This window comes from Meriones unguiculatus, chromosome 7 (genome assembly GCF_030254825.1).
Source record: "Meriones unguiculatus strain TT.TT164.6M chromosome 7, Bangor_MerUng_6.1, whole genome shotgun sequence".
NCBI lineage: Eukaryota > Metazoa > Chordata > Mammalia > Rodentia > Muridae > Meriones > Meriones unguiculatus.
This window is the reverse complement of record NC_083355.1, coordinates 91,246,219-91,273,183: the sequence shown is the minus strand read 5'-3', so window position 1 is coordinate 91,273,183 and position 26,965 is coordinate 91,246,219. Positions and strand designations below refer to the sequence as shown.

General features: G+C 41.7%; 1 protein-coding gene across 7 annotated transcripts in view; it reads right to left on the bottom strand.

Annotated features, from left to right (window-relative positions):
* The window catches only part of Ptgr2 (prostaglandin reductase 2), a 30,189-nt gene extending 4,174 nt beyond the window's left edge, over positions 1–26,015 (bottom strand). Inside the window, exons 1-10 of one of the 7 annotated variants that reach the window (XM_021634146.2) lie at positions 25,846–26,012; positions 21,800–21,927; positions 21,342–21,427; positions 19,424–19,542; positions 14,470–14,661; positions 9,086–9,256; positions 4,354–4,563; positions 2,676–2,797; positions 2,118–2,205; positions 525–564 (exon numbers count right to left, since the gene is read on the bottom strand). In XM_021634146.2, the coding sequence (XP_021489821.1) occupies positions 525–564; positions 2,118–2,205; positions 2,676–2,797; positions 4,354–4,563; positions 9,086–9,256; positions 14,470–14,661; positions 19,424–19,542; positions 21,342–21,378 (979 nt within the window). In that variant the 5' untranslated portion in view covers positions 21,379–21,427; positions 21,800–21,927; positions 25,846–26,012. Of the gene's footprint in view, positions 1–524; positions 565–2,117; positions 2,206–2,675; positions 2,798–4,353; positions 4,564–9,085; positions 9,257–14,469; positions 14,662–16,869; positions 17,024–19,423; positions 19,543–21,341; positions 21,428–21,799; positions 21,928–25,771; positions 25,792–25,845 lie in introns of those variants that run through there. The other 6 variants (XM_021634145.2, XM_060387850.1, XM_060387852.1 and 3 more) reach the window with 6 other exon arrangements.
* Between the last annotated feature and the right edge of the window lie 950 nt (positions 26,016–26,965).

The following is a 26,965-nucleotide window of genomic DNA, read 5'->3' as shown; positions in this document are numbered from 1 at the left end:
AGCACTCTATACCAACTAGCCTACATCCTCAGTTCCAACAATAAATTATTAACAAGAAGATGGGTGTGGTGGCAAATGCCTGTAATTCCAGCACTTGGGAGGTGAGAGCCGAGAAAAAGGAATTTAAGGTCAGCCTCAGCTACCTATCAAATTGAAAGCCAACCAGGGCTACACAAGATCTAGTCTCAGAAAAGCTCTGCTCCACCTTTCCCTTCCCCCTCCAAGAAAAGAGAAAAGTAAAATAAAGGAGAGAAGACAGAGCTCAGTCTTAGAGGCCTTGCCTAATGTACATAATGTCCCAAGTTCCATTCTCCTTCACTGTATAAAACAAATGCAGTCTTTCAGTTAACACTGACCCTCAGTGCCTCCAAGAGGGGCAGGGTAGTGGCTAGGGTTTAGCACATTGGTGAAGTGTGTGCTGAACATGAAAGAGGCCACCGGTTCGTTCTCTAGAATAAAAGAAAGTAACACCTGAAAGGTAACATTAAAAGAAAAATCATGAAATAAATCTGCATTCATCTTACCTCCCATGTTTTCCAGTCCATTTATCACAGTCTCCTTGATCTGTAAATCAAAACAGCTAGATTTAGGATTAATGGTTTTCATAAAAGGAAGCAATATAATTTAGAATAGAAAAGATTCTTTATTTCAGATAGGTCACCCAGAAAAGTTTGTTGATTGATTTTTTTTCCAATAAAATCCTATATTTATTGTCTAATTAAAGAAAAAAAACTTTATTTTTTTTTTAATTTATTTGTTTTATAGTTAAGTGCACACATTTTGTAGCATGAATGTGGAGGTCAGAGGACAACTTGCAGATGTTGGTTCTTTTTTTTTCTTTTTCTTTTTGTGACAGGTTTCTCTTTATAGACCAGTCTGGTCTCAAAGGCAGAAAGTAGACTGCCTCTGCCTCCTGAGTGCTGGGTTTAAAGACATGAACCCTGGTCCTCTCTGCAAGAGAAGTCAGTGCCTTTAATCGCTGGGCCATCTCTTCAGCCCCAATTTGTTAAATTAATAAACATCATTTTAGATTTCAGAAGAAATACCTATTGATTTTGTAAATAATTCATGAAAGTAAAGCTTAATAACTGTTTAAAAGATTTTATTTTTATTTTATGTGTATGAGTGTTTTACATGCATGCATGTATGTATGTAAGTACATGTGTGAACCACTTGTGCCTGGTGCCCTGGGAGCACCAGAAAAGATTAATGAATCCCCTGGAACTGGAGTTATAAACAGCTGGTAACAGCCATGTGGGAACTAGGAACCAAACCCAGGTCCTCTACAAAAGCAGCAAGTGCTCTTAAGCACTGAGCAGCTTCTGCAGTCCTGAAATTAATAAAATATTGCATAAAAGTTAAAAAGGGGGGGGGGTTCAATCAGGAGATTATAGTCATCTGGGAGGAAATTTACTCAGAGATTAACTTTTTTGTTTGGTGTAGTTTGGTTTTCAAGACACGGTTTCTCTATATAACAATCTTGTCTGTCCTGGAACTCCAGAACTCTAGGCTGGCTTCAAACTCACAGAGATAGGCCTGCCTGCTTCTGCTGGGATTAGGGGTATGCGTCACCACGCCTGGCTTGAGATTAAATTTTTAAACCGTGGGGGAGGGGGTGCATGTCCGTGTGTATGTGCATATGAGTGCAGCTGCTTGGGGTTCCACAAAGGGTCACAGTCCCCGGAACTGTAGTTACAGTCACTTGTGGGCAGCCTGACATAAGTGCTCGAAAACAAACTTGGGTGCTCCGCAAAAGCAGTATGTGCTCCTAACCACTGAGCCATCTTTCTTGCCCATCTTCTGTATGAATTTTTCATAATGAAACAGATGTTGGCCATAGTAAAGTCGAATAAAGCAAAAGAATGCCAAGTGGCAGGAAAAATACGTTTATAGTTAATAAATTGTAGAAGTTTGGGCTGGGGATTTGCCTCAGTTGGTATAGTACTTGGCTAGCCCTGCATTCAAGCCCCAGAACCACAGAAACTGGGCACGGTAGCACATGCCTATAATCCCCACACTAGTGAGCTAGAGTTCAAGGTCATTTCCAGCTACATGTCAAGTTTCATGCCAGTCTGGGCTACATGAGACCTTGTTTCAAAAGCAAAAAGAAGTGTTACCTTTAGCTTTCCTTCTTTAAACCACTGACTCAGCTGAAGAATTCCAGGCTCAAATTTATCTTTGTAATTTAATACCATAAACCTCTCTCTGAAAGTAGAGAATAAAAGAATAACAATTAGAGAATATTTCAAGATTGAGAACCCAAAATCAAATCTTTCAAAATGGCAATACCTGTGTTAGTCTTTAAATTTGCATATAACTATACTAGTCTGGTTGGTTAATGTTGTAGGTGTAGTTAAGGGTAAGCACACTAAACTCTTGACTGTTTATGTCTGCTTATCTACAACCTATTTGTCAACAGCACTGTGAATTTTCCTTTGTGGATAACACTCTTTTCCCATCCTCACATGATTTCATCCAGTCAAAACCAGAAATATTAGTTTTCTGGGAACCAGTTCACCAAAATTTTAATATTGGGGGGCCTCCCTAAGTATATACTTTTCAGTTTTATTTAATAAGAAAAAATATAAATGAATACACTTCACATCTATAAAAATTTTAACTCCCCATCAAAGCCCCTGTAAAACTGGCAGTAAGGGCAGAGGTACAGAACACACCTTTTGATGTTTCTTTCCTTCAGGATTGCTTCCACAGCAGGGGGCAGTGGAGGAGGATAAGGCACATCTTTATTGTACTGAGAAATCTGGCCACACAGAATGATGTGGCTGTTCTGATTCATCTGTATAGAGAAACACTGATGATTACATCCTTAGACTCCTTTCCTATTGATGAATGTATGACCACATCAGTGAAAGCCTACATAACAACCACACTTAAACCTTTATTACCAACTAGTTGTATTTATTTTGAAGATTTACCTATTTAAAAGCGTTTTAACTTTTCTTATTTGTGTGTGTACCTGCGTGAATTTTATGTTCATACATACAAGTGCCTGTGGAGGCCAGACGAAGGCCTTGGATCCCCCTAGAATTGGAGTAATAGATTCCGAGCTGCCTGATGTGCATGTCAAGAACCAAACCCAGTCCTCGACAAGAGCAGTAAGTACTCTTAACTGCTAAGCCATCTCTCCAGCCCCTACAAGTTGCTGTTTTGGTTTTTTGGAGACAGGGTTTCTCTGTGTAGCCTTGGCTGTCCTGGAACTCATTCTGTAGACCAAGCTTGTCTTGAACTCACAGAGATCCGCCTGCCTCTGCCTCCCAAGTGCTAGGATTAAAAGCAAAAGTGTGCACAACCATACCCGGTTTATTTTGTTACTTTTAATTATGTGTATATGTGAGTCTGTGTAGGAATTGTACCATGGTCCCAAACTCCATGATATAAGTACCATTCGGGCTGTAAAACTCAGCACTTTGACAGAATCACCTGTCAACACTAAAACAAAGGCCTAATCCATCAAAGTCCATAGTTCTGGGAAAGTCTCTAAATGTACTACCCTTGCTTTTTGGCTTCTACAGTTCCGCTTCTAACTAACTGTTCTTGTTAACTGAAGTATGTCAACCTAGGATATTGTTTTTGTGCTTAAAAGCTCATCCCAAGAAAGACTCAGTATGGACTGTAGTCACTGGCCAGCTAATAAAGACTTTCTATTGGCTTAAACCCCAGTCCCAGTAGTCTTCTCTGGAGGATACTCCGTAACAGATACAAGTAAGTGCAGGTGCCTGAGGAGGCCCGAGGTGTCAGCTCTCCCTGGAGCTTGAGTTACAGGTAGTTTGAGCTGCCTCACATAGATGCTGGGAATCAAACTTAGGACCTCTACAAGAGGAGCACACATTCTGAACCATCTCTCTAGCCCAGTAATGTATTTCTTTAGATTTAAATAATTTAATCTCAACTGCAAGTAATTTTACATATAGTAAAGATCTATTTATGCTTATTATCAACTATTGATATTTTACTACATTATCAATAAAAATACATAACACCTATAATCTGAAAACCATTTCCTTACCAACTCAAGATACACGGTGATTGATTGATAGTGAGTTACAGGTCAGCCTCACCATTTCAAAAGTGCAGTTCTTAATTTTTCATGAAAGTAAATTGAAGGTGAAAATATTACATTGCTAGGCAGGAACTGAAATTCAGAATACAAGTGTGCACTCAAATGAAAGAATAAGATCTTTTGTAGAATTTAAATACATTAGTGATCATGCTATTTGTCAAAATGGACTCTGATTTTATAGCTCCCCTCAGGATCAAGCAAAAATATACAATATAGTACAGTATACAGTATACATAGTATAGATTTGTAACAGAAATAAGTCAGCAAACAACCTGACTTATCACTGTATCGCTGATGTCGCCTCCGACATTGTCAAAGTAAACATCCACTCCAGCTGGGCAGGATTCTTGCAGCTGTTCTGCCACACTCCCTTTTTTATAATTAACTGCGGCATCAAACCCCAGTTCTGAAGTCAAAAAGAGGCATTTCTCCTGGGTTCCACAAATTCCCACCACTCTGGAACAGCCAAGCAGTCGGCCAATCTAGGGAGGAAGTTTTTACAAATTAAATGATTTTATATTCACACAAACGTTAAAATGTCAAAGTACACAAGATACTGAAAGTAGAAGAGAGTATTTGTCCTGGCTAACTTTTATGTCAACCTGACACAAGCTGGCATCATCTGAGAGAAGGGATTTTTTTTTTTTTTTTTTTTTTTTTTTTGACACAGGATTCCTCTGTAGCTTTCACTGTCCTGGAACTCAATTTGTAGATGAGGCTAGCCTCAAACTCACAGAGATCTGCCTGCCTCTACCTTCCCAAGTCCTGGGATTACAGGCATGTGCCACCACTGCCCAGCTAAGAGAAGGGAACCTGAATTGAGAAAAAGGCCTCCATAAAATCTAAGTATAGGCAGGCGTGTAAGGGCATTTTCTTGATTAGTGATTGAAGTGGGAGGGCCCAGCCCCAAGCCCATAGTTCGTGGTGCCACCCCTGAGCTGGTGGTCCTGGGTTCTGTGAAAGAGCCAGTAAATAGCACTCTTCCATGGCCTCTGCGTCAGTTCCTGTCTCTCAGTTCGGATCCAGTTTGAGTTCCTGCCCTGACTTCTCTCAATGAGAGACTGATACTGGAACTGTAAGTAGAAGAGACTTTACTTCTATCAAAATAATTTCATCACAATATTAACCTTAAGGCAATATTGATCACAATTTAGGTTTGATTATAGTGCTTTTAACTAAAAACTAAAAAAAAAGAAAAGAAACTTTTTGGTTTTTAGAAACAGGATTTCTCTGTGTGGCCCAGGCTAGCCTCAAACTCAGAGATCCACTACCTTGCCTGCCTGCCTGCCTCTGCCTCCCAAGTGCTGGGATTAAAAGTATGCATCACCACTGCCAGGCTTAACAAAGCTTTACGGTACATGCCTTTGATCCCAGCACTTGAGAAGCAGAGACAGGCGGATCTCTGAGCTCAAAGCCAGCTCTGGTCTGCAGTGTGAGTTTCAGGACAGCCAGGACTACACAAAGAAACCCTATCTCAAAAAAACAAGACAAAACAAAAATGAGGACTGTTTCTGACATTAACTCAATGGCTGGCTCTTTGACATCCCTCCCCTCCCCGAGGGAGAAGCAGCCTTGCTAGGCCACAGAAGAGGACAGTGCAGCCAGTCCTGAAGAGACCTGATAAACTAGGGTCAGATAGAAGGTGAGGAGGACCTCCCCTATCAATGGACTTAGAGGGGCAGGGAGGAGATGATGGGGGATGGGTGAGATTGGGAGGGAATGAGGGAAGGGGCTACAGCTGGGATACAAAGTAAATAAACTGTAATTAATATAAAAACAAAAATTTGGGGGCTGGAGAGTTGGCTCAGCAGTTAAGAGCACTGTCTGCTCTTCCAAAGGTCATGAGTTCAATTCCCAGCAACCACATGGTGGCTCACAACCATCTGTAATGTGAACTGATTCCCTCTTCTGGCAGATGTAAATGCAGACTGAACACTCATATACATGAAATAAATAAATCTTTAAAAAAAAAATAAAAATAAAAATAAAAACAAAAATTTAATTAAAAAAACAAAAATGAGAGCTACAATACAGTATTATGTTTCCCATACTATAAAAGCTACTGTATCTTTTATGTTATGTTCTGTTGCTATGATAAAACACCAGAACCAAAAGCAGCTTAAGGAAAAGAGAGAGTATTTGAGCTTATAGTCCCAGAGGGATAAGAGTCCTTCATGACATGGAAACATGGCAGCAGGAGGGATGAGCCCATCCTGTCAGGGAGGCATGGCAGCAAGCAGCTGGCAAGGTGGCAGCAGGAAATAGATTTTCAGCCACAAGAAGAAAGAAGAAAAAAGCAAACTGGAAGTAGGATGAGGCTATGACATCTCCAAGTCTGCCCCCAGTGGTACACTTCCTCTAGCAATGCTACACCACCTCCCCAGACAGCATCACCAACTGGACCAACTGGGCAACAAGTGTTCAATAACAGGTTATTTCTCATTCAAACCACCACAGCTACTCTGATGGCTCATCCTGACTGTCAACTTGACAGGATCTAGAACTACCACTGAAGCAAATCTGGGCATATCTGTGACTTAGCTACAGTAGGTTAACTAAAAAGGGGAAATCCACCACAAATGTGGGTGGTGCCATTGCAGAGTCTGCGGTCCCACTCTGAACCAACAACAGAAAGCAAGGTGAGTACAAGCATCCATTGCTTTCCATTTCTTAAGTATTGATGCAATTTGATGAGCTGCCTTGAGCTCCTACTATCATGACTTCCCTGCCACAATAGACCACATCCTGGAACTTTGTACCAAATAAAAACCTCCTTCCTTGGGTTGCCTTTGTCAGGCACTTTATCACAGCAGAGATAACTAATATAGCAAAGGTAACTACTTATAAAACATTGAACTTTTTACAGGTTTTTCAAAACATTTATTATATAACCTAAATTCAATAAATGCTTTTTCCTCTATTGTACCTCAACACATGAAAGGTGGAAGTAGGAGGAATAGGAATTCAAGGCCTGCCTAAACTAGATAGTAAGTTTGAGGCCAGCCAGGGAGACAAGCGACTCTGTCTCAAAATATAAATAACCTCAAGGAAGAAGAATTCTACTAAGATTTTTTTAAAAGTGAGTGTGATTTTGTATTGTTTTTGGTGCTGGTAACTGAACCTCTTATATGCTTAGCAAGAGCTCTAACCACTGAACTACAATTCAAGACGCCTGTGGTGGTTTGAATGTAATTGGCCCCCATAGGCCTACAGGGAGTGACACTATTAGGAGGTGTGCCCTTGCTGGAGGAAGTGTATCACTGTTGGAGTGGGCTTTGAGGTTTTATATGCTCAAACTATACCCATGATAGCTCACAGTCTCCTTCTGCATCTTCCTGTGATCAGTTTGTAGAACTTCTCCAGCACCATGCCTGCCTGCAGCTGCCATGTTTCCTGCCATAACAATAATGAACTAGCCAGCCCCAATTAAATGTTTTCCTTTATGAGTGTTGCCATGGTCCCATGGCCCTGATGTATCTTCACAGCAGTAAAATCCTAGACAACTCCTTTTTGTCTTTTTTTGTTTTGTTTTCAAGACAGGGTTTCTGTATGTAGCTTTGTCTGTTCTGGACTCCCTTTGTAGACCAGGCTGGCCTCAAACTCACAAGAGATCTGCCTTCGTCTGCCTCCCTGAGTGCTGGAATTTCAGACATGTGCCTGCCACCAAACCGGGCTCCTCCTTTGTCGCTTTTATAAAGATGTATTTGTGTGTTTTGGCTGCATGTATGTGTATTCTATGTATGTCTGGTGCCTGAGAAGCCAGAAGGCAGCACTGGGTCCCCTGAACTGGAGGTACAGAGGGTTCTAACCACTCTGTGGTACGAGAACTGAACCTAGGTTCTCTCAAAAACAGCAAGTAGTCTTAACCACTACTTAAGCCACCGCCAACCCCTGCTTGTTTGTCTTTTAATTCAAGGGATTACAGACAGATTATGATTTTCATTTTACCTATCTGGATGACAGAACTACTCTAACACGTGCCACATCCATTTTAGTTAACAAGAGAACGAGATACCTGTATTTTTATATTATTAACAGAAGCTAAATACATAATAACATCATTTCTGCCAACAATGTGAAATAATGACATCATAAAATTTTAAAAATTGAGAGGGCTGGATAGATGGCTCAGTGGTTAGGAGCACTTACTGCTCTCACTGGGTTCAGTCCCAAACACCAGCATCAGGGGGCTCACAACCACTTGTAACTCCAGTTCCAAGAGATCTGACACACATACAGCAGACATTCACACATGCACATCAAACAATAGCAAATTTTGTTTTAAGCAAAATAATTTTTATCTTTCATATATGTGTGTCCTATAGTCAGCCACACTCCCATTTCTTACCCCTCTCCCATTCCCTCTGCAATTCCTTCTTTATCTTAACATACCCCACTCCTACTTTTTTTATAGATTTATTTATTATGTATACAGTATTCTGTCTGCATGTACACCTGTATGCCAGAAGAGGGCACCAGATCTCTTTATAGATGGTTGTAAGCCACCATGTGGTTGCTGGGAATTGAACTCAGGACCTCTGGAGGAGCAGCCAGTGCTCTTAACCTCTAAGCCATCTCTCCAGCCTCCCACTCCTACTTTCATGTCTTTAAAAAAAAAAAAAAACAATTAAGTTTAGTGTTGCCTGCATGTACATGGGTGTGAGGTTATTTGCTGGATCATGAGCAACTTACAAATTGCTAAACCCTAGAATTAATTACTTTTTGTGACAAAGTTTTATGAGTCCAGGCTGGTCTTGAACTCACTAAGTAGCAGAGCATAACCTTGAACTTCTGATCTTCCTGCCTCTCCACATGTGTGCATCACCACACCCAATTTATGTGGTACTAGGTATCAAACCCAGAACTTCACGCATGTGAGGCAAACACTGTACCAACTGAGCTATGTCACCAGCCCTCAATTTTTATTTTAAATTATATGCATGTATTCTGTGATCTACTTATGCCTTATATTTTAGAAAGTCAAGTAACTTTTGGAAACTTTACCTGCCCAGCCAAAGATCCGCAGGCACCTGCTGCTCCACTGACAACCATTGTCTGATTAGAGCCAGCAGATATGTGACCTTTTTCCTGTACTCCAATCAAGGAAGTCAAACCAGGCATACCTATAGCTCCAAGAAAATAGGAAAGATGTCCATCCACAAGTTGTGGGTCTACCTAAAATAAAAGATGTACATGTTAAACAATACCAAAATTACAGTTTTATGCCATGAAACTAGAAGGTTACAGACTGAATAGTGTTTCCCACCCAACTTCACATGTTAAATGTCTATATCCCTTAAGTATTCTGGATCAAGACCTTTAAGGTGATATTTGAGGGTAAATGAGGTCATAAAGTTGGGAACCCAATCCAGTACATGCACACCATTAGAAGAAGGAACAGATATAACACTCCTCACTGCCTGGAAAGAGCATTTGATGACACAGTAAGAAGGCATTTTCCTGCAAGCTAAGAGAGAGCTTATCAGACACTGAATATTCTAGAACCTCAATCTTGGGTTTTCAACCTTTAGAAAAGGAAGTGAGTCTGTGTGGTGTTTTTAGTAGTCCACAACAGGGGCTGGAGAGATGGCTCAGTGGTTAAGAGCACTGTCTGCTCTTCCAAATGGACCTGGGTTCAATTCCTAGCACCTACATGACAGCTCACAACTGTCTTTAATTCTAACAGATCTGACACCTTCACACTAACATGCATAAAACAAAATTAAATAAACTATTTAAAAAAAAGAATTTTGGGGGCTGGAGATGCTTCAGCAGTTAAGAGCAGTGTCTGCTCTTCCAAAGGTCCTGAGTTCAATTCCCAGCAGCCACACGGTGGCTCACAACCATCTATAGTAAGATCTGATGCCCTCTGATGCCCTGAGGCACACATGCAGGCAGACTACTGTATAAATAATAAATAAATCTTTAGTAGTCCACAGTAAACCATTTTTTGATCTCGTTTAAATTCTACCATAATTGTAAACAGTAGAAGCAAGTGAGTGCGAAGGGGATGGCTCAGTCAGTAAAGCACTTGCCTTGCAGTCATGAGTTCTGTGACTTCCAGAACGCTTATAAAAATGCCAGGCATACTATTGCACTCCCAGTGGGAGAGAAGAGAAATGATTCCCCGGGCTCACTGGCCATCTAACCTGGCTCACTCTCAGGCACTGTGAGAGGAGGAGGACAGCACTCCTGAAGACGAGAGGAGGTAGAAGCGCACCCCAGGTTGTCCTCCAGCCTCCTGTGCACACACACCCAGGAGCACCCAAATCATCACAGTACATACACATGAAAAGAAAGACTCGCTTCACAAAACAAAACAACTTTAACAATTCCTACAATAAATTTTTTTAGTGAATTCCCGATGTATGTATCAGTAGAAGGAAAAAATGCTTAATAGGAAAACATAAGGCAAGGTCATAGTTTTTAAATCCCTAATCAAATCCCAATTCCAAAATAAACATTTTGTGAAAGTAACTTTTATTTACCTTTCTTTTTTTAATGTCTTGAAGGCTTACTGCTAACTAAGGCCTAGTCCAGGAAGCTTCTAGCCTCCATATAATTTAATTTAGGCCTAGAATACTTTTAGCCTCTGAGATTTACTTCTGAACAAGCTTACCCTCTCTAGCTCTTTTTGAACTCTGGCTAGCTTGTTCAACTCAGCTGTTCTGGCTCAAACTCCTCTTCAAGCTGACTGATTCAAACTGGCTTCTGTCAGCTTCTGACTAAATTGTTCTGCTGGTCTCAAACTAACTCAAGCAATCAGTTCTAATCTTCCAGCTCCTTCTCATTCTCTGGTTCATTTTGTCTTCACCTGTGTCTAACTTGTTCTCTGTTCAACCTGTCTCTGTAAAACTGTCCCTATAAAACCGCCTCTAAATTCCACAGACTGAACTGCCACAAAGTCAGCTCCACAGCACTGCCTCTCAGCTCACTGAGGCAGCACACTGACTGACTGAACAGAATTGACTAGAACTCAGAGATCTGCATGTCTCAGTCTCCTGAGTGTTTGGAATTAAAGGCATGTACCACCATGGTGGACCTAAGCTTTTCTTTTCCTGAAACTTGCTCTATACCAGGCTGGCCTTGAACGCAAGAGATCTACTTGCCTCTGTCTCCTGGAATTAAATGTGGATCTGTATTCCAGCTGGATCATACAGACCTAGAAGGTTTTTGGATCTAATCTCTTGCCAGAACACCAATGTTCTGAATTAAAATTCCTCTACAACACTTATCTAAATTTCCAACTCATTTGAACAGAGACACTACACAGGTAAATAAGCTGCTCCCAGAAGCCATAGATTATGAAATTAAATTCCCAGGCCAGGGTTGGGCTACTTCCCTTCAAGTTGTTGGTAACAAAGGCCCCAGAATAATAAAGGCAATTGCCATGGATGTTGGTTGTCCACCAGAACTAGATAGTGAGATCCTAACTGCCTGCTCGGGTGGCCAGCCATAGACAAATCTAGCTGTAACTTAGCTAGAGGCTCCCTCTACTGGCTAGTCGTAACAGTGTTGGAAGGTGCTATGCAAACTGCTGGGCTAAGAAATGGCATCAGTATTCTTACCCGGTTGTGGACACTGTATGCAACAGTATCAATCTGCTAGGCAAAATGTGCAGTAAGTAGCAAGTGTGTCACAGACAACCAACTACTTTCTGTGTGGATGTGAGAACCAGTTCTCGAAGAAGAAATTCACATCTGGAACTATAAACCTGGTCAGAAGCCTGTGGCCAGGGAGATCACAGCCCTAATGGAGAAGCTACTGAATTTGCTTTGCTAAGTGGACAAGATGTGCCTGTCAGATTGCCTTCAAAGTAATGTTTTTGCCCACAGACTAATGTTGCTGTCAGTTTTGGTCAGTTTCTTTTTGCAGTAAGTAGTAGTAACTGCATAGACTCATAGCTGAGCAAAGTGCCAAGAATAAGTGGCTGTTGAAAGCCAAGCCACAACTGAGACCTCAGCATCACCCACTCTAATGAAAGAACAGGAAAGGAGAGGGAACAGAAAGAATGGGAGAGCCATATGAAGGGATAACATTGTGGAGTCGTGTCTTCAAGGCATGGCATGGCCATTACAGTCCAACTCAGACCAGCCATGATTATCTGCCTAAAACCTGCACAAGGTTGAGAACATCATCTCCTGGGAGGTAGGGCCTCACAAGAACCATTTCCTGAGAATTTGTACACAGTCACATGTATTTTTAGGCACACATATATAATGTAAAGCCTAAAACAGAGGGCTGGGGATGAGGCTCAGTTGGTAGAATGCTTGCCTAGCATGTATATTATATAAAGCCCTGGCGCCAAGCCCCAATATCACATTTAAAAAAAGAGATATATGCTTATATACATATGTAATTCTAGCACACAGGAAATTGAGGCAGGAAGACCAGAAGTTCAAGGTCATCCTCTGCTATACAGTGAGTTCAAGGCCAGCCTAGACTACATGAAACCTTGTCTCAAAAAGATGGACCATGGGGGGCTGGAGAGATAGCTTAGCAATTAGGAGCCCTGTCTGCTTGGATTTGATTCTCAGTGCCCACATGGTGACTTACAACCATCTGTAACTCCAGTTCCAGGGGATCTGACAGCATTTCTGGCCTCCTCCAGTGTCAAGCATACAAGTGGTGCACAAACGTACCATGCAGCAAAGCATCCAAATACAAAAAGCTTTCAATAGTTCTTTCAGGTTGGACGTGGTGGTACGTGTCTTTAATCTTAGCACTCAGAGCACAGGATAGCAGATCTTTGAGTTCAAGGACAGCCTGGTCTGCACAGCAAGTTCTACCATAGCCAGGTAGAAATTGTCTCAAAAAACAAAAACAATATGTATTTTTTTTAATTTTTTGAGACAGGGTTTCTCTGTGTAACATTTCTGGTGTCCTGGAACTCTCTCTGTAGACCAGGCTGGCCTCAAACTCACAAAGATCCACCTGCCTCTGCCTTCCAAGTGCTGGGATTAAAGGCATGCACTGTCTGGCTTAAATAATATTTTAAAGATGAGGACCATGATGACATTCAGGGAGATAACAAAAGGCAAGGTTTTTATCATTTTGTTTTGCGTTTTACAGTACTGGTAATTAGACCCAGAACCAGAAAACTGGGTCTGAACTACAATAGCCTTGAGGCAAGAGTCATTTAAAGGCAAAGTGAGGGAAAATCGTTTTCAGAATTATTCTTGTCTGCAAGGATCAATACCTAGGGTGCTATGAGCCCAGCAACTGACAGGCATCTTCCCTAAGGTGACCTTTGTGTAAGGTTTTTCAAAATCATTACGTAGTTCCTTTTTCTTTTTAAGACAGGACGTTACTATGCGGCCCTGGCTGGCCTGGGGCTCACTAAGGTAGAGCAGGCTGGCCTGGGACTTAAGAGATCCAGCTGCTTTACCTTCCCAAGTACTAGAATTAAAGGCATACGCCACGCCATCCAGCTCTATGAGTTCTTATAACAGTCACAGTTCTCTGGGAGCCCTTCCTTCACGGCTGCCCAAGCCATTTTGTTAAGTTTGAAACATACAAGTGATAACACTTACGCATCAGCAGCTCTCACAAGCTGGTTAAGGATCTGTAATTATTAAAAATACAGCTGGGCGGTGGTGGCACACGCCTTTGATCCCAGCGCTTGAGAGGCAGGGACAGGCAGATCTGTGGCTGCAATGCCAGTCTGGTCTACAAAGTGAGTTCCAGGACAGCCAGGACTAAGTAGGGGGACCCTGTCTCAAAAAAACAAAAATATAGTATTAAAAACGGTATTTTCCCTGATGATCATTTACGTCACATTATACGAAGTTGCCCGTGTCTGTAAGTCACAACAAGCCATTTTACATGGCTCAATGACTAAAATCTGGATTTCTGACTGAGATGAATTTCAATCAAGAAGTAAATATATTCCTCGTATATTTAAGTTCTCAGGAACTTAAGCATATATAATTATAGGGGGATTTCTAGGGTTTTTTGTTGTCATTTGGTTTTTCAAGACAGAATTTCTCTATGTAGCTTTGGCTGTCCTAGAGGAATTTTTAGTTCTTGGCATTAGATATTTTTTAAATTTTATTTTATTTTAATTAATTACAGTTTATTCACTTTGTATCCCAGCTGTAGCCCCTCCCATCCCAATTCCAACATCCCTCCCTCTTCTTCTCCTATGTCCCCCCAGCTTTATGTTATATATTATATTTGAGATGATAATGGTCTCTGGTGGGATGTGACAGCCAACAGTAAAAACACAAAGGTTTTCCTCACTTTGGCATTATTTTTATTGTTGGCATTGTATTTTTACACTTGGCATTATTCACATTTTCTAAAAGTAAATTTCTAACAAAATAATATGAGTGCAGAAATAATAATAAAGGGAGAAAAAAATCAGAAAGGCTTATATTATATATTACCTTTTCAAGGCCATTCCCATCTAGAATTGCCTTAGTTTGCCAGGGCCAAAAAAAAGAAGTCACAAAATCGCCTTTAGCCAAATTTATGTGCTTGCTCTCTTCTATAATTCCAATACCTCCACCATCAACCACCTGAGACAGCTGCCAGGGTGCTAAATAGTCGGTGCCAGTGTCTTCATTCATCTTACAACGCTGGGAAAAGAAAGCATTCGTTAAGGTACGTTTAACTTACCAAACTAAAAACTTAAGACTCTCTTTTTCTAGCCCTTTCATTTTTTAAACTTTACTTTTGTTTCATGGGCATTGGGTCCCCTGGAAGCTACAGACAGTGGTGAGCTGCCATATGGGTGCTGGGAATTTAAACGTGGTCCTCTGGAAGAACAGTGAGGCCTCTTAACCAGAGCCATCTCTCCATCCATCCATCCATCCATCCATCCATCCATCCATCTGTCTTTGGTTTTTTGAGACAGGTTTCTATGCATACCCTTGGCTATACTAGATTTGCTTTGTAGACGAGGCTGGCCTTGAACTCACAGGGATCCACTTGCTTCTGTCTCCCCGAGTGCTGGGATTACAGATGTGTGTCATTGCCCAGATTTTTCTTTTCTCTCTTTTTTTTTTTAATTCTGCAAAATTTGGCAAAAAACAAAACAAAACAAAACAAAAAAAAAAACAAAAACAAGTACCTGCCTCTTACCAGTGAAGAAATACAACTGAAAAGAAATTACGATCTGTTCTAAATGAGAGTATAGTAATGAAAACAGTATGGTAAAAATGACACATAAATAAGGCCACTGAGATGGTTCAGCAGGTAAAGGCACTTGAAACCAACTTACCAGACAATATGAGTTCAATCCCTGAGACACATGATGGAAAAAAAAAGAAGCAACTCTCAGAAGTTATCCTCTGACCTCCGCATGTGCACCATAACACTCATGTGTGAGCACATACAAATATACAAACACATGTACATAAATGTAATTTTAAAAAAAAAATTTAAATGAGTGGGGCTCATGAAGGAAATTATCTAAAACCCAGCTTTCCCTTTTGGAAGTTTTTTTTTTTTTTTTTTTAATTTTTTGTTTTGTTTTAGTGTGATGGTGTCAGATCCCTTGGAATTGGCTTTACAGACAGTTGCGAGCTGCCATATGGGTGCTGGGAATTGCCAGGTTCTTTGGAAGAGCAGATAGTGCTCGTAAGTACTGAGCCGTCTCTCCAGTCTCCCATCCTTTAGGAAGTTTTAAAAACATCAACGTTGCATGGAGCAGTGCATGTGTCTGGAACCTCAGTGCTGGTGAGGCCAGGGATGGAGCCAAGCAGATCCTGGAGGCTTGCTCACAAGCCAGTCTGTCTGAGTCAGAATCTCCAGGTTCAGTGAGAGACCCTGTCTCAAAAGAGTAAAGCGAGCCAGAGAGGAGTCTGAGCCTTGAATGTACATGAAGCTGGAAGGACAGAACTGACTCCACAGAGCTGTCCTCTCATCTTCACATGTATGCCCTAGCACATGCATGCCTGCCCACAGATCACACATATGCATGTGCACACACAAACTGATTTTAAAAATAAAGTGGGGCTGAAAGATGGCTTAGTGGTTATAGTTAACACAAATTGCTTAGACAAAAGGAAAACACTCCAATTTATTTTATCAGTCCAAGGAGATGGCTCAGCAGATAAAGGTGATTGCTGCCAAGCCTGATCCCCAGAACTCAAATGGTAGAAGGACAGAATAGACTCCTTCCTGCGAGTTGGCCTCCATACATGTACTGTGGCTTATGCACATTCGTGCATGCACGCGTGCACACATACACACACACTCAAACATTTTAAACAGAAAAAGAGAACTGGAAGACTCATACTTGCTACTTTCCAAACTTAGTGCAGTCATAATAATCAAGATAGCAAGGCACATTAGGTAGACACACACATTAATGGAATAAGATTTGAGTCTAGAAGTAAATTCTCACATAAGGTCAACTTATTATTTATGCATTTACTTATTTCCCTATTTATTTTTGAGGCAAGGTCTCACTGTAACTTAAGCAAGCCTCCGATTTGCAGTGGCCCTCCTGCCTCAGATGCAGTGCTGGGCTGCAGGATGAGCCACCAGGACCACTCAGGGTCAGCCGATTTTTAACAAAGGTACTCTGAGCAAAGTAGTCATTTCATCCTTTCAACAAGTGATGTTGACACAGCTGCATATCCATCTGCAAAGACTGAAGTTGGACCCTGTGATGATCCACCTGGGCTGTCAGTGGGGTTGTAGTTCAACGGTAGAGTACTTGTCTAACATCCCCCCCGCAAAAGAAAAAAAAAAAGAGGAAGGAAAAGAAGAAAGCAAAGAAAGGGGAAAGGAGGAAGCCTTTTAATTTTAGGTGTCTATCTGATTAGAGAGATGCTTACTTGATTCATAAAATGTTTCTGGCCAAGCAGTGGTGGTACACACCATCATTCCCAGCACTTGGGGGGCAGAGGCAGGCAGATCTCTGTGAGTTCAAGACCAGCCTGGTCTACAGAGCGAGTTCCAGGACAGCTGAGGCAACACAGAGAAATCCTCCTGAAAAACCAAAAAAAGAAAAGTTTCTGAGTACATCTGAGGGCTTTTTCTGAGGAATCTGCTTATAAACTGGTGGGCTCAGTTAGATTTGCCTGCAAGGCACCACCTAGTCAGGTAGTCAGGGGCTGGATGAAAAAAACAAAACCACCTGGAATATGGATGCATCTGTTCCTCCTTTGGAAGGGACACCTTTCTGGGACATGCATTTCTAAGGGACAAGAGCAGCAGCCTCACAGGCCCTCAGGCCTTCCATCATCTGCTTTCCTGCTTCGCAAGTCGTCCTCCGACTCAGACTGTGCCAGGCTACAGGCTTCTTTGGTTTTCTGGTTTACAGATGGATTTTTTCAGTTTCCGTAACTGTATAAGCCGACTGCCCTAACAAATACCCTCATCTACCTGTCTATAACTGTATCCATGTCCTACCGTTTCTATCTCCTTGGAACTGTACTACAGATCCTTTTCTCATATCACACACAAGTATTAACCCAAAATGGGTCACAAATGTAATTTTAGGGCTAAAACTATAAACCTCTTTGAAGAAAAGTTAGGGTTAAATTTTCATAATGTTGGGTGAGGCAAAGCCTTAGATATAAGACCAAAATCATATAACAAGAGAAAAAGTAAAAAACTAGACTTTATTAAATGAACAACTTTTGTGCTTCAGCAAGAAATATACTGTCATTGCAATAGAGCGTAAAGACAATCCATAAAACAGGAGATAATTCTTACAGAACAGTATGTGGTGGGGTTATATCTAGAAAACAAAGAATGTAACTCAATAATATAGATAATTTATATATATTTTTTTTTCTTTTTTGAAACAGGGTTTCTCTGTGCAGCCTTGGTTGTCGTGGACTTACTTTGTAGACCAGGCTGGTCTCGAACTTACAAAGATCTACCTGCCTCTGTGTCCTTGAGTGCTAGGATCATAGGTGTGTGCCACCACGCCTGGCTAACTTGTATCTTTTTAATTTTCCTGAAATTTGAGACATTTCTGATCTTTTTCAGATTTACTATTTTTTTTTCTGTGAACTGATGTTTTGCCTGCATGTGTGTACATATATCATGTGTGTACCTCGTGCCTAACAAGTTTAGAAGAGGACATTAGACCCTTGTATCTGTGGGCTACCTACCATATGGGTGCTGGGAATAAAATGTGGGTTCTGTGCAACAGCAATAATTGCTCTCAACTGCTGAGCCGTCTCTTCAGCCCCAAGTAATTAAATTTTAAGATGCTCAAGTACTCTGGGTAGATAGTTCTTCAAAGGAGACATACAAATGGCCTATAATCACATGGAAATATGCTCAAAATTACCATGAAAACAAACAAACAAACAAAACCGGGGCTGAAGAGATGGCTCAGAGGTTAGGAACACTGTCTCCTCTTACAGAGGTCCTGAGTTCAATTCCCAGTAACCACAAGGTGGCTCACAACTATCTATAATGGGATCTGGTGTCCTCTTCTCATGTGCAGGTGTACATGCAGACAGAACATTGTATACATAATAAATAAATAAATCTAAAAATCCACACTGAGATACTTCTTCACACCAAGTAGAATGTCTATAATAAAAAAGACAAATGTTAGTGCGATTGTGGAAAGGTTAAAGATCTTTGCTCCCGATAGTACTGTAATACATTGTGATCACTTCAGAAAACTATCTAGAAGCAAACAATTTTATCTCTAGGTACATACCAAGAGAAATGAAAGCAGTCTACAGAAGAATTTGTACCCAAACGCTCATAGCATTATCGTGACTGCCACATTATGGAATCAACCGAGGCTTATGTGACAGTGTCACAGTGTAAGCATGGAGGTCAGAGGATAATGTACAGGAGGTGGTCTCTCCTTCCACCTGTGGGTTCTGGGGATCAAACTCAGGCTGTGCTAGCTCCAATTTTTCATACTATTTTACTACCTTAATTTAAAGCTCACTTACGACTGAGAAGTAACCTGGCCATTTGGAGAACCTCATTAACCATGTGAACTACTGTAAGTTCATTTTTCTACAGGTTTTTGTGGGGTTTCTTTGTTGTTGTTGATGTTGTTGGGGTGTTTTGGGTTTCTTGTTTGTTTGCTTTTGTTTTTGAGGAAGGGTCTCACTCTATCGCCTTGGCTGTCCTGGAACTATGTAGACCAGGCTGATCTTCAACTCACAGAGATTCTCCTGCCTCGGCCTTCCAATGCTGAATCAAAGGTACGCACCACCACACCCAGCTTGTAATATTCTTTAATAGCACCAGTGAATGAAAAAGAAAGGTCACTTATGATTCACAGACATAAAGGCATGATTTCTCATTTATTAGTCATACAGAAAGCACAATAAAATTCTGATGCAACAACATTAAAATAAAAAAACATCATTATTTTTCATCAACTTACAAGATCTTGCTTCTTACCATGTAAGGATCCACAGAGAGATAAAGAGTTCTAACTTGAACCTGTCCTTCATTGATAGTATCTGGTAAACTGACTTCTTCCAACCTGAAATTCTCAGCCACTGGATTTCCATTTTTCCCTAAATTTTCAGGCAAAAATGTGAAATTAAAAAGTTTTTTTTTTTTCTTTCAATCTTACTGACTTCTCTAAATCTAGACCAGGCTGGCATCCAACTCTGATCCACCTGCCTCTTCCTCCCATGCTAGGACTAAAGGTGTATACCACCGTGCCTAGGGAAAGAAAGTTACTTTCTCATATCTTTATTATTTTCTAAATGTCACCTTAATATTTAAAGTATCCCTTTTAATTGAAACATAGTAAATTTTCAAATAGTTCCCATCACTCTTGATTTTAAGTTCTGAAATACTCTTTAAAACTTCTAATTAAAATAAATATTTTAAATAACATTCTGTTTCAAAATGACAGGATTCTGAGAGTGAAAAACCCCACTCTTGTGTGGTCAATAGGGTTGGTACACACTCTTTTAACCCCAGCACTTGGGAGGCAGGGGCAGGGGACTCTGACTTTGAAGCCATCCTAATCTGCAGAGTGAGACCTCTTAAAAAATGGGAGACAGGAGGACAGGAGGCTGGGGGAGGTGGGGTGTGTGACACAGGATGACTGGAGAGATGGCTCAGTGGTTAGAGTGCCCACTGATCTTCCCGGGGCCTGGGCTTTGATTCTGAGCACCTAAGTGGCTGCTAACAACCACTGTAACTCCAGTCCCAGGGGATCTAATGACCTCGTCTGGCCTCCATGGGCACTGCATGCACACGGTGTACAGATACACATGTTGGCAAAACCCTGTACACATAAAATAAGTCACCCCCCCAAAAAAAAATTGAACCCAACATTTTCTTTTAATTATGGAATTAAAACTTACAAAATAACAGAAAAGCCAAAGTAAAAGTTAGGTAAGTTTTCCATCCTCATTTTAAGAAACAAGCAGAGGCTTATGTGAACATTTTTTTAAAAAAAATACATTTACACACACACACACACATATATATATATAAAACATGTAGGGTGCCTTGCCTACATGTATAATTGCACTCCACAGAGGGCATCAAATCCCTTTACAGATGGCTGCAAGCCACCATGTGGTTGTAGGAATTGAATTCATGACCTCTGGAAAAGCAGAAGGTGCTCTTAATTACAGGGCCATCTCACCAGTCCTTCTTGTGTTTTAAACTCTCAAAAATAAGGTAACTAGAAATTTTAACGTATGAGAAAAATGTTTAAGCAGAAGCTATTATCACTACAATGTACTCATATTGAATTATGTTTAACACAAGCAAACGTCCTTTCAAGAACCATCTATCTGATTCCCAAGGTAGGATCCAATGTAAGGTTTCAAACTAACTGTTCGCAACTCTAAAACTGCGGGCAGAAAACATGGTAGGCAAGCAACAAAAGAGAGTCATGGGACAGTGAGCCAATACTGCTTGGGTTACTTCCACACCCACGTTTCTGTGATCCAGGTACACATCATCATTGACCTAAGAATTTACATATAAAATAAGGAGCAAATTTTAAGTATCAGTTACATCTACCACAAGAAAAAAAAAATCTACAATTATACACCTTCAATCTAACCTCTCAAATATTATGATTCAAAAGAGTTAACATCTAAAATGTTTCCTCTAATATATTTACTAGTCTTTTTTTTTTTTTAAGACTAGGTTCTCTGTGTAGCCCTGGATGTCTGAACTTGCTCTGTAGACCAGACTGGCCTCAAACTTAGAGATCCAAGATTTACTAGTCTTAATTTACTTTACTCCCTTAGTTTAGTACACTTACATCATGTTAGTTTTTATTCTTCCATGTGCAGTTATAATTACCAGAGAGCAATTGTAATAAATACATAGTAATACATACCAGGTCGGGAATTCAATACCACTCTTTGTACAATCATCACTCTATTTGTGCAAATAGTTTCACAAGACTTCTATATAAAATAATTCCTACAATTAGAAAAAAATCATTAGAAAGATACGAAGTATTTAGTTTTTAAAAAATTAAAAATCCAAGCTGAGCACAGGACAAATGCCTGCCAGTGATACCAGCACTCAAGGAAGCAGAGGCAGGCAGACCTCTTTGAGTTTGAGGCCAGCCTGATCTATAAAGCGAGTCCAGGACAGCCAGGGCTACATACAGAAACCTCGTTTAGAAAAAAACAACCAAACAACAACAACAACAAAACCACCTCCATTTGTGTTTCTCAATGGAGAGGAAAAAAGACTTTTAGAAGCTTAAAAAAGGGCTAGAGAGATTGCTCAGTGGTGAAGAGCACTGGCTGATCTTCCAAGGAACCAAGTTTAGTTCCCAGCACTCACATGGCAGCTCACAGCTCCAGGACTGGGGATCTGAGACCCTCTGCTGTTCTCCTCAGGCACTACATACATGTGGTATTCAGACACACTTGCAGGCAAAACACCAATACATGAACTAAAAACAGCAGAATCTGAAAGAATTACATAATAGCCTTCTGTCAGTTTCCCTCCTAAAGTAAACATGGAGATTTTAAGTTTACAGGAAGACATGTTTAAGGAATCTGGATATTCTGCAAATTTTGATATCCATTGATACCGACAGGATCCTGAAACTTTCCTGAGTAGATCTGGAGAAATTATGTCCATTATTAAAATAATTTCATTGTACAAGGAAATTTAGTATAGTGTGTGCCCATGAAGCACAGGCAAAGGAATTGGGACTGAAAGACAATACCTCCTTATCCCAGCTCTCACAGCTAACCATACTTCCCACTATTTCCCCACTATCTCCCCTAAAGGACGTTTTCATAGACCGCCATTTTGCTACCCCAACTTTCCTGCAGGTGCTCAACTCTACAGGAGAACAATTCTGCTTTTTGTTTGCTTGTTTTGTTTTTAGTCAGGGTCTCATATGTAGACCAGGCTGGCCTCAAACTCAAGAGATCTGCCTGCCTCTGCCTCTAGAGTACTGGGTTTACAGGCTTACACCACCACACCCAGCCCCAGTTCTGTTCTTCATCAAGAATTAAGAATGAAGTGTCAGGACTGGAGAGCACTTGCTGCTCTTGCAGAGGACATGGGTTCAGTTCCTAACACCCACGTGGTGGCTCACCACTATCTGTAACTTCAGTTCCAGATGACCCAGTCTTCTGGCCTCCTCAGGCACTAGGCTGCGCCTGATGCACAAACATGAAGCTCAACACTCATACACATAATAATTTTTAAAATGTGTTTAGGATTGGAGCCACGGCTTAATGGGACAGCACTTGCCTGGCTTGTATGAGGTCCTAGGCTCGAAACCTAGGACCCACAGAGGTAAAAGCACTAAAGGTCGGATGTTGGCAACATTTAGTAAAACGGGATGAAGACTACAGAAGCACATCTTACTCCTTTGATTTCTCTAATGTACATAGATAATCTCATGGGTGGTGGCAGAAACGGCTAGTTGCTCTTAAATTCACTCTTTCCTTTGGGACACAATTCAAGATAAAACATTTTCCCGATTTCTCTTAAAGCAATCCCACTTTCATGCTGTTTCATTCAAAAATCTTTCAGTTACGTTTCCCTAGCAACATAAATACTATGCCATTACTAACAGCAACAGCAGCACAGGTTAACTCCTTCCCCTCTAACTTCTAGTGCTGAGTCTGACGGCCCAAATGCCTGGTGGATGTTTTCAGTTGATGACCAGAAACAGGATGCAGGGTTCAGACACTGTACTGTAGTCTCTCACTCCTTTCTATTTCATAGTCTTTGCTCTGTCCCTTCACTCTTGTGTGGAATGTCCTGATTGGCTCCCTAGTGCTCTCTGCCGTGTTCTTCTATTTTCTTCTCTTATTTGAAAATGATAGGTAGATTTGGAGGCCTGATGAGATTCAATTTTCCCTTTCCCCCAGTATCAGGGACTGTACCCAGATCCTGGCATACTGGAGGCCAGTGCTTCAATTCTTGGGGGGTAGGGAAGGAGTAAGAATCTTTAAAGGTGGTGCTGTTCTAAATCTTGTTTCATCACATCATTTTGTTTATAGAGTTTGTATGTGTGTATTGGTATTTTTGTTGTTGTTTTTCGAGATAGGGTTTCTCTGTGTAGCCTTGGCTGTCCTGGACTCACTTTGTGGACCAGGCTGGCCCTGGACTCACAGAGAGATCTATCTGCCTCTGCCTCCCAGAGTGCTGGGACAACTGGCATATGCCACCACGCCTGGCTAAAAGACATTTTCTATGGAATTACCATGTATAAAAATTATATAAAAATTAAAAAGCAAGTTTACTCAGCTACTCAGCCTGTCCTGGAGTACCTAATCAATTATACTATGATGACTAAATTTTCAGTGTTTCCAAGTTGCCTGAGTTTCTCTTCCTGCTACTGTGATAAAATGCCCTGAGGAGAGCAACTTAAGGGAGAAGAGGTTTATTTTGGCTCACAGTTGAAGGTTATGCAGTCTGTCATGGAGAAGTCCTAGCAGGTGCTTGAGGCAACTGGTCACCCACACCCAGTCAACAACAGAAAACAATGAATTCTGGTGTTCCTAGCTTTGTCCTTTTTATTCAGTCCAGGACCCCAACTTAGAAAATGGCGACAGCCGTAGTTAACCTAAAATCAAGCTAATCCCGCACAGGTATGCCTGGGGCCTGTCTGTTGAGGGCTTCCGGACCCTGCCAATTGGACAGTCACTGTTCACCCTCACACAGCAAAGTTTCCTATGCTCTACTTTCAACTTTAGGGTTTATTTCTCTAAAATATGCATAAGAGAGACAAGCGTGATGTCTCCCACCTATAATCCCAGCACTTGGGCGGTAGAGGCAAGAGGACTGAGTTGAAAGCCAGCCTGGAGTACAAGAGACTTTGTCTCAAAAACCAAAACATAACACAGTATAATAACCACATGGTGATATATGCCTGTAACTCCAGCATTCCAGAGGCTGAGGCCTGAGGATCTCAAGTTGAAGGCCAGCCTGAAAGATCCTATCTACAAAAGAGAAAAATCTAAGGCTTAGGATGTAGCTCAGTGGTGAAGCATGCAAAGCATTCTGCTAACTGCACCACAAAACAAAATGAGTATGACAGGGCAGGTCGCCTAGGCACTGCTTGTCATCAGGAAAAGGTGCTATTATAGTTCCCTCTTTCTGTTTTAAATCAATAATCTTCACATGCCAAACATAATAACTGCAGCATAACAATCAACACACTCAAATTATGCAGACTTTCCCCTGGATTGGAACCCCATCATGACCAAACAAACAAACAAAAAAAAAAATCAAAAAACAAAAACTTTGATTTACTCACAAACTTTCCATCTATAATAAGACAGATCAAATTCAAGATCAGAAGGGCAGTGGGTTAAGAGTCATAACAAGTGAGGTGGGGTAAACAGCAGCAAATCATTAAATTTGCCTATTAAATTTAGTGGTTTTCTAATTGGTGCAACTATTCCGAAAGATATGGTTCACTAACAGTCATAAAAAAATGTCTTGAGTGTCTGTGTAGCAGCCTAAAGGGAAAAGCTCATTGAATTCACGACAGCAGAGAACAAGTTCTGCCTCAAGCCAGGTGGGACCTTGGAAAAGTCTTATCACCTTACTTCCTGAATGTGTTTGGGTGTAATCCCAGTTACTGCACAGTACAGTGTAGGGATGGCAAGTTCAAGGCCAGCATGGGCAAATTATTTGTGAGAACCTGTCTCAAAATAAAAAAGAAAAGAGACGGCAATACAGGACAGTGGTTTAAAAAAAAAAAAAAAAACTTGCCTAGCAGTACACTGGGGTGGGAGGGTGAAGAGATGACCTTTGTTCAATTCCCAGCACAGAAAAAAAGAAAGACATTAATTAGTTGCTGAAATAGAACCCCCTCCTCCAACACCACCATCATGAAGCTGCAGAAATCCTCGCCTTTCCTCAGGAAGATAAAAGGTTGAATGACTTGTCCAAGGTCGCACAACCTGCACGCACACTCGAACCCATCCTAACACACCATTTTACAACATCAGCTTCCTAATAAGATGCTGTGGGGTCGAATCCAAGCCCCGGAAACCTTCTAATATAACACGCTTTGTGTTTACCCGTATTTTGTTCAACCACTCTGCCACCACGGGCTCCACCGACCTTTCCTGTGCCCTCTCTGCCATCACGTGAGAACTCCCTTCCTCCGAAACCCGACCTTCCCCGACGGCTCCTACTACCAATCATTTTCACAGAAACTACTAGAATTTCAAACCGACTCCCTACATCGCCAGCACCAAGAGGATAAAGCTGCGTGTCAGCTTCTGCACACCCCTTCCGCGCAGCACACAGCAGGTGCTCAACAGATGTTCAAACCTGAAGCACCTCCAACACGATCGTGCCCACACGTCACGCTGTTTCCCCTAAGAGCTCTTAAAAACGAAGAACACCTGTTATCGGGCACGCTCTAGTCTAGTGTCCCAGGCTAGACCGCAGCCGCGGCCAGGAGCTCGGCGAAGACGCCCACGGGTCGCCCCGGCTCGGACTTTCCTCCTTTCCCGCGGGCTTCATCCAGCTTCCGGGGCCCGGATGCCTGCTCTTCTGGGCGCTTGGCATCTCGCGGGATTTGAGGAACAGCGAGGGGCCGGCCGGCTGCACGACCTTAGCCCTAGGACCACACTGCGCAAGCGCAGGACTAAACCGGGCTCGGTGCCCCGTCCCAGGGCCGGGGTTTTGAAGTTGGTCTCCGTGGTTGGTGAGGGCAAAGACGTACAGGACACGTTGGTAGTCAAGGCAAGGAGCAAGCATAAATTAACCCTCACTGGTGGCCCCGTGGCCGCCCCCGCCGTCTGGACTCCGAGAGCAAGCTGTTTAACCTTGACCTGCAAGATCACATCCAGTGATTTCACGTCAAATCCCGTGTGTCGTCGTCTGCTCTCCCACGGGTTGAAAACAGGTCTTGGCATGGTCTAGACAGGCGCACTGACACTGACCGACAAGCCCAAACTCTAGAAGAAAGCTCATTCATGCTGGATTCACTGAGGCTTGGGTTGGGAAATAGCAGTGAGAGGTCCCGTCAAGCCTGACCCTTGTTTTGCAGGTGACGTACTGAGGGCTGGAGCAGTTGCTCTCAGCCTTCCTAATGCTGGGAACTTTTAACACAGTTCCCCCTGTTGTGCTGACCACCGACCGTAAAATTATTTTCCTCTCTACTTCTAACTAATTCTGCTACTGTTATGAGTCGTAATGTAAACACCTGTGTTTTCCGATAGTCATGGGGGACCCTAAGGGGTTTGAGACCCACAGAACTAGTCACTAGAGGATGTGGTTGGACCATCCACCTTTAGCGAGTTAAGGATGGTGCTGGAGTTACAAGATCTCCCTGGACTGCTGGTCCAGGGCCATTTAGTCTTACACACACACACACACACACACACACACACACACACACACACACTTTAGATTCCTTGAAAATGTTTTACAGAATGTGTATTAGTTTCTCAGTTTAATCATTAAACTCCCTTTCACAAACTGGACTGGATTGAGCAAGGCCTGTTTCTAGAAATTTCT